The sequence below is a fragment of the Dama dama genome, chromosome X, assembly GCF_033118175.1.
Source record: "Dama dama isolate Ldn47 chromosome X, ASM3311817v1, whole genome shotgun sequence".
Lineage (NCBI taxonomy): Eukaryota > Metazoa > Chordata > Mammalia > Artiodactyla > Cervidae > Dama > Dama dama.
Window position 1 is genome coordinate 90,536,115 of NC_083714.1, and position 6,596 is coordinate 90,542,710.

At 41.8% G+C, this 6,596-nt stretch overlaps 1 protein-coding gene across 8 annotated transcripts in view; it reads right to left on the reverse strand.

The window, feature by feature from the left end:
• Positions 1-1,305, reverse strand: part of TAF1 (TATA-box binding protein associated factor 1) — an 83,279-nt gene extending 81,974 nt beyond the window's left edge. For 7 of the 8 annotated variants that reach the window (XR_009692002.1, XM_061136996.1, XM_061136994.1 and 4 more), the window contains exon 1: positions 1,060-1,305. Coding sequence is in view for 7 of the 8 variants with exons in the window: in XM_061136996.1 (XP_060992979.1) it covers positions 1,060-1,179 (120 nt within the window). In the remaining variant the exon portion in view is untranslated. The remainder of the gene's footprint in view (positions 1-1,059) is intronic. The other variant, XM_061136998.1, reaches the window with a different exon arrangement.
• Positions 1,306-6,596: the final 5,291 nt, after the last annotated feature.

Below are 6,596 nucleotides of genomic sequence, written 5' to 3' on the forward strand. Positions count from 1 at the left end.
AGGGACAGCACCAGAGTTAAACACAATAACTAAACCTAAGTTTCCCACACCACAAGGTTTATTTCCAGATCCACAACAAAGTTATAAACCCATATAAATGACTCCACAGCATGCTAAAAGAAGCATCACATTTGAGAACTGGGAAGTACATATTCCACATCCACATTGATCAGATATAACACATCATATTCGATTTCATCACCATCCTTTAAAGTAAGGTAAGGAAAAATTATTCAAGGAACCACCACCAAGACTAAATAAATTAAATAGCAGATCCGTGAATAAAGTCTAAGAAAACAGGTAATTCTGACTAGAGAAAACAAATCTTTATAAGCAAAAAAAAATTTAAGAAGAAAGAAAACAAATCAAGAACTTTATTGTTATCTTTACTGTGTGTTGCAGGGAAGAAGGAATACTGGTCAGTATTTTCTCCTTGAAAAAATGAACTTTAATGATGATAGGTTTAAGTGTCGACTGGGGACAGGAAACAATTTCATGAATGTCAGTGAATCGTGGAAAAACTATGCAAGCAAGTGTGCACTGAGACCAGAAGGGGCCTGCCCTGGATGGTCTGAACATTGGCTGTTGTAAGAACCGGGGCCTGAACCACAGGATTTGGTGCCGGTCTGTCCTCTCGCTCTAGAGCCATCTCTAGTCAGTGATGTCACAAATGTAGACAGTTTAAAGAATCTCCAAGAAGGTTCTCATAGCAACGATCTGAAAGTAATCTCAGTAGCTTCGGCTATTTTTCCTCCAAAGCCACCGATATCAGCGCCGCTTGGCCTACCGTTCACCTCTTGTCCCCACCCTCGCCGAGAACTGAGCCCCCTCGCTCTCTTGCTAGTAGATTGTTACTACACAACACACAACCTACTAGCAAGGCAACCGCTTCTCTCTTCGCGTACGTTAAGTGCGCCCTCTCATTAAGGGAGGGCCACATCGTCCTCTCTTCTAGTTTCCTAAGCCCTCTCAACTCTCCAAGCACCCTAAACTCTCCTCACGCCACCTTCTCCTCAGCCGATCCACCCTCTGGCTCTATGCCCACGCCCATTCCCTCACATCGTCCAAGACGCTTTCTCCTTCAAGCTGCCCGGCTCCATTGATGTTGCCGAAAAGGAAACCAGTTAAAGAAAATGGGCCGCCTCCAGCAGAATCTTCATCGCTATCCGTGTCTGACATGATGGCTGCGGCGGCGGAGCTGTCTTAGCGGCTACAGGCGGCCGCTAGGCATTGCCTTGTCCCATAGCCCGGAAATAAAAACCAATCGCCCAGAAATAATTCACTGAGCTCCTGGATACGACCAGCTCCCACCGGAAGCGGAATAAAGAACCGGAAAGACCTCCCGTCCTATGAGAAAGGGAGAATTGGTGACACAACGTTACTAGGGGCTTTTGATTGGACAATACGCGATCAGGAGGCTGGATCTGTGAAAAAAATATTGGTCGGAGAGACTGTTTGGTCCCTCCTGCCTCTGCGTATCTGCGCAGGCGCTGTCTCAGTACCTTGGGGAAGAGCGACGGATCTTTCTCCAACCAGAAGGTGATTCATGGGTCACGTGACCTCGTTGTCACGCTTCAAGACACTAAGTGAGAATTAGAACCGGTTTTTCGGTTCTTTGGGTTTCCGGGATGGCTCAAGTGGTAAAGAATGTTCTGACTGCAATACAGAGACACAGGAAACGCGGGTTCGATCCCCGGGTTGGGAAGATTCCCTGGAGGAGGAGACGGTACCCGCTCCAGTTTTCTTGCCTGGAATGGACAGAAGAGCCTGGCGGGCTACAGCCCAGAGAGTTTGCAAAGAGTTGGACACGACTGAGCACGCACATTCACGTTCTTCCCGTCTGTGCTGTCGGCGCCTTTATTGCACCGTCCCAAAGAGAAACTGGCCGTGTATCGCACTGTGCCAAAGGTACTCGTGCAAGTTAGTTGTTTTGAATTGACATTCCCTTATAAAAATAGATTTCCTCCCCTCCTTTTTTGGAAAATATGAAAGTAAGAGATGAGTAAAATGAACAGCCGACCCTTCACCTAGATTCACGATTTTAACGTTTTGCTATTTTTTTTCTCCTTGAACCATTTGAATGTGGGTTACAGATACTGTGATTCTTCACCCTGAAAATAGTCTTCCCTAAGTGGCTCAGACGGTAAAGAGTCTGCCTGCAATGCGGGAGACCCGGTTTTGATCCCTGGGTCGGGAAGGTTCTCCTGGAGAAAGGAATGGCAACCCACTCCAGTATTCTTGCCTGGAAAATCCCATGGATGGAGAAGCCTGGTCGGTCCCAGTCCATGGGCTTGCAAAGAGTCGGACTTGACTGAGTGACTAACAGTTTTCTACATAACCATAATACTATTAGCACATCTTTAAAACTTAACATTAAGTCAATATCATTTAACATACAATCCACATTTAAAATTCCTCAGTTGTCTTAATGGCAGCATTTTACATTTCAACCCGAGATCAACTCAAGTTTCATCCATTGCATTTATCTTTCTTTAGCCTCTGAATTCAGAATCCACCAGCATTTTTCTTTGTATTGCATGACACTACCTATTTGAAAGAATCCAGGGAAATTGTCTTGAAAATATTCTATACTATGAATTCGTGTAGTCTTTTCTTCAGAGTGATTCTGGTTAAATATCTTACTGGCCATCAGAAGGCACAATGTCAGGTTGTCCCAATGTTGATAATGCTAAATTTGAGCACTTCAGGAAAGTGGTGCCCAACAGATCTCTCCATTGCAATGGCACATTTTTCCTTTTGTAATTAGTAAATAATCCATGGGGGTGATCCTTTGAAATTGTGTGAACATTATGTTCCCCACTGTCCTTATACCCAAAGGTTGTATAATCTGTCAATGATCCTTTCCTGAATCAATTATATTAGGAGAGTGTTCAGGCAGTTGGAACACAGTTGGAAGAGAATTTCCAGACAGAGCATTTCAGAAGGGAGTGAGTTTATTAAGAACAAAGAGAGATAAAAGTGGGCACTATGAGTGAAGCAGGCTGACCTCCTGACAGACCAGGGAGAGTTGATGGTGTTCATGGGTTAGTAACCAATTTATATAGCCTTAAGACAAAATTCTGGCTGGAAGGTTGACGTTAGGTGATTGGCTGGGATGCTATAGGGTATTTACTGGAGTGGGCATCTTTGCTTAATTGGGAGTCAGGAAGCTTGTTAGTGATGATCAGGGGACTTTTGACAAGGTTACAAAGGGGCTCTGTCAGCTTCAGAGGTGACTTTGGTTCTGGGCTCTGCTTCTGAGGCCTTGGTGCAAGGCCTCACATCTATGACCTGGGGCAGGATTCAACATTTCCCCCCTTATTAATGGGCCAAATCTTTGGCCCCTTAACACCCTGCTCGTGTCTAACTACCTGCCTATCTCCGTGGGACATGGGGACGCAGGTCACTGGGGAAAGAGGCAGAGACTGCTCTGGCTTCTTCCTGCTGGACAGGGGCATCATGGGGTCTGGGTCCCGATACCCACTCTCTGTCAGGGTGTGCATTTGGAGGGAGATGAGAGTCCATGGAATGACAAGACCACTTGTTCCAACATAATCCATATGTCAGCCAGCTGATATCCTTGTAGTACCATCTGGAGATTTATTTATCGTATTCTAGAAGAGACAAACTTAACAGGAAGTTAAAGATACATAGCCCCAAGATGAACAGAAGTAGAAAAGCTGCTAAGGGGCCTGGAAGAGGGGCTAGCCAGAAGAACCAGGGCTAGATGTTGGCTTGTGATGTTGGTATTTCTCTAGGTATGAGAAGATGCAAGAATTTGGGCTCATGAAAATCTTTTCTTGAAAATATATAACAATTTGAAGGCCTGTCCTGCCAGTTTTCCCCAGAGCACAGAAAGCCTCATTCATGATTTCTACCCCGAACTCCTTTCAGGGGGTGTTGAAAGTCAGCAACTGGAATGGCTCCTGATTTACTCTTTGTAGAGGCAGATGACAAGTGCCAGTTTTCAGTCGGCAGGGCCCCTTCACTGCCTTAAATTTGACCATTGGTTTAGGGGCATTTTATGATCACTTTGTCCCACGTTGCTAGGAATGCTCATTCCCAAGTCTAGTGAAGATTTTTTGATTGGCCACTCAATGTGCTGTTACTGGACTAGGCCATGAAAGTAGCAAAAGTCCTGCACCTTATCTGTGTTACTAATAGTTTCTTATAGTCCAGGAAAATATTCCCTCTTGTTACTTCTTCCCATCTAGAGTTACATTATTACAATCATTGATCTCATATGAAACTATGTATCATCATTTTATTAGAGGCCCAGTCACACATTTGGTAATGTAAGAGAATAGTCTTATAAAACTGGCAATATGGAAAATAATATAGTTTGCAGTAATAGTAAGTTCACAAGTAAGAATTTAAGAACTTTTTTAGGTGTAGTCCAGTATATACCATGTTGTCTGACTTAGTTTGTTGAATGACTATAGTCTGATGTTAATCTCCTGGTTGTAGATCATGAAGCATCTGGTTTTTATCTTGTAACAGTATAACATAACAGCAAGGGACTAAATGAGAAGTGAGTATTTAGTAAATACAGACCTTAACTAACAAAACTAGAATTTAATATTCAGTGAAATATAATTTTTTTCTAAAATTATTCCCATTTTTTAAAAACACAGCCAAGACTAATTTGTTTCTAAAATAAGTTTGGTTCATTGATTATAGATGCCATAGGCCTGTCATCAGTTTTTGTCGAGGTGGATTTTTTTCTTCTAGAGGTCCCCACTATACTTTGAGATGTCTGTATATGTCAGGAGACAATCTTTTTATTTACCTGATAAATCTATTCAGAACTCAAGTGTCTCCAATATCTAGAGGGACAAGGCAGAGAGAAAAGAAAAATGTTTTAATGTTACCCACAGGTGTAGATTACCAAATTGTTTTAAACCATAAGTAGCTTGAGGAGGAGAGCTTCTTGATATCTGAAAACAAAGATCAGAAGCCAGTAATATGTCAGATGAAAAGTCATGAAAATTGTAATCATATTTAGCAGTTTATTTAATCTCATGTAATTAGTTTTTCTTCTGTTGTCCTTGCCTGATGATTGAGGTTGATAGTGACAGTGATAGTTTTAAGAAGTTTGAAAAGTTTTTGTTAATGATGGTATGATTTGCCCAGTGAAGTGTGTGCTTTGATCACTGGAGATTGTAGAAAGTATACATTAACCATTTTTTCCTCTGTTGTGAAAGCATTAACCCTGAAATTAGGAAAGACTTTATCCCATCAAATAAAAGTGAGGTTTGTCAGGGGGCCAGGAAAAGCCAAGCGGCTGTCTTGGATTTCCCATAACCCTGATTTACAGCCATTATTTATCCATTTTAAATTCCCTAATTTAGGAGTAGATGAGGGATTAATTTTTGTAGAAGTGGAATGAGCTTTGTCTATGTGTGCCATAGTCTTCACAGATCACTGTGAAATAATACTCAGTTTACCAAAGTAACAAAAGATTTTTAAAAAATAATATAAATCACTTAAAGGCAAAGAGAGTTAAATAGTCTGTTATCAAAAAGCAGCATTCTAAGAAAACTTCATTCATTTAACAGGGAGAGAAAACCAAACTCCAGTTTGGTACCAACTTATATTCACTGTGAAACAATAGTTACTCACTTAGCCACAGTAACAATAAAAGATTTCAAAGGCAGTTTAATGTCTTAAGAAACTTGTACCATGCACAAAACTCTCTTCCCGGAGTCCACTTCCCACAAAACTTTCTTTCACTTTCTGTATTCATCACTTTATTTGCCCATTCAGAGAACAGCCACCAGTAAGTTCAGACTTACTTCATTTTCCCTTCAGTCAGTTCAGTTCAGTCACTCGCTCAGTCATGTCCAACTCTTTCTGACACCATGGACTGCAGCATGCCAGGATTCTCTGTCCATCAACTCCCAGAGTTTACTCAAACTGATGTCCATTGAGTCAGTGATGCCATTCAACCATCTTATCCTCTTGTTGTCCCCTTCTCCCACCTTCAATCTTTCCCAACATCAGGGTCTTTTCAAATGAGTCAGTTTTCAGCATCAGTCCTTCCAATGTATATTCAGGACTGATTTCCTTTAGGATGGACTGGTTGGATCTCCTTGCTGTCCAAGGGACTCTCAAGAGTCTTCTCCAACACCACAGTTCAAAAGCATCAATTCTTCGGTACTCAGCTTTCTTTATAGTCCAACTCTCACATCCGTACATGACTACTGGATAAACCATAGCTTTGACTAGGTGGACCTTTGTTGGCAAAGTAATGTCTCTGCTTTTTAATATGTTGTCTAGGTTAGTCATGACTTTTCTTCCAGGGAGCAAGCGTCTTTTAATTTCATGGCTGCAGTCACCATCTGCAGTGATTTGGGAGCCCAAAAAAATAAAGTCTGTCACTGTTTCCATTGTTTCCCCATTTATTTGCCATGAATTGATGGGACCAGATGCCATGATCTTAAGTTTTCTGAATGTTGAGTTTTAAGCCAACTTTTTCACTCTCCTCTTTCACTTTCATGAAGAGGCTCTTTAGTTCTTCTTTGCTTTCTGCCATAAGGGTGGTGTCATCTGTATATCTGAGGTTATTGATATTTCTCCTGGCAATCTTGATTCCA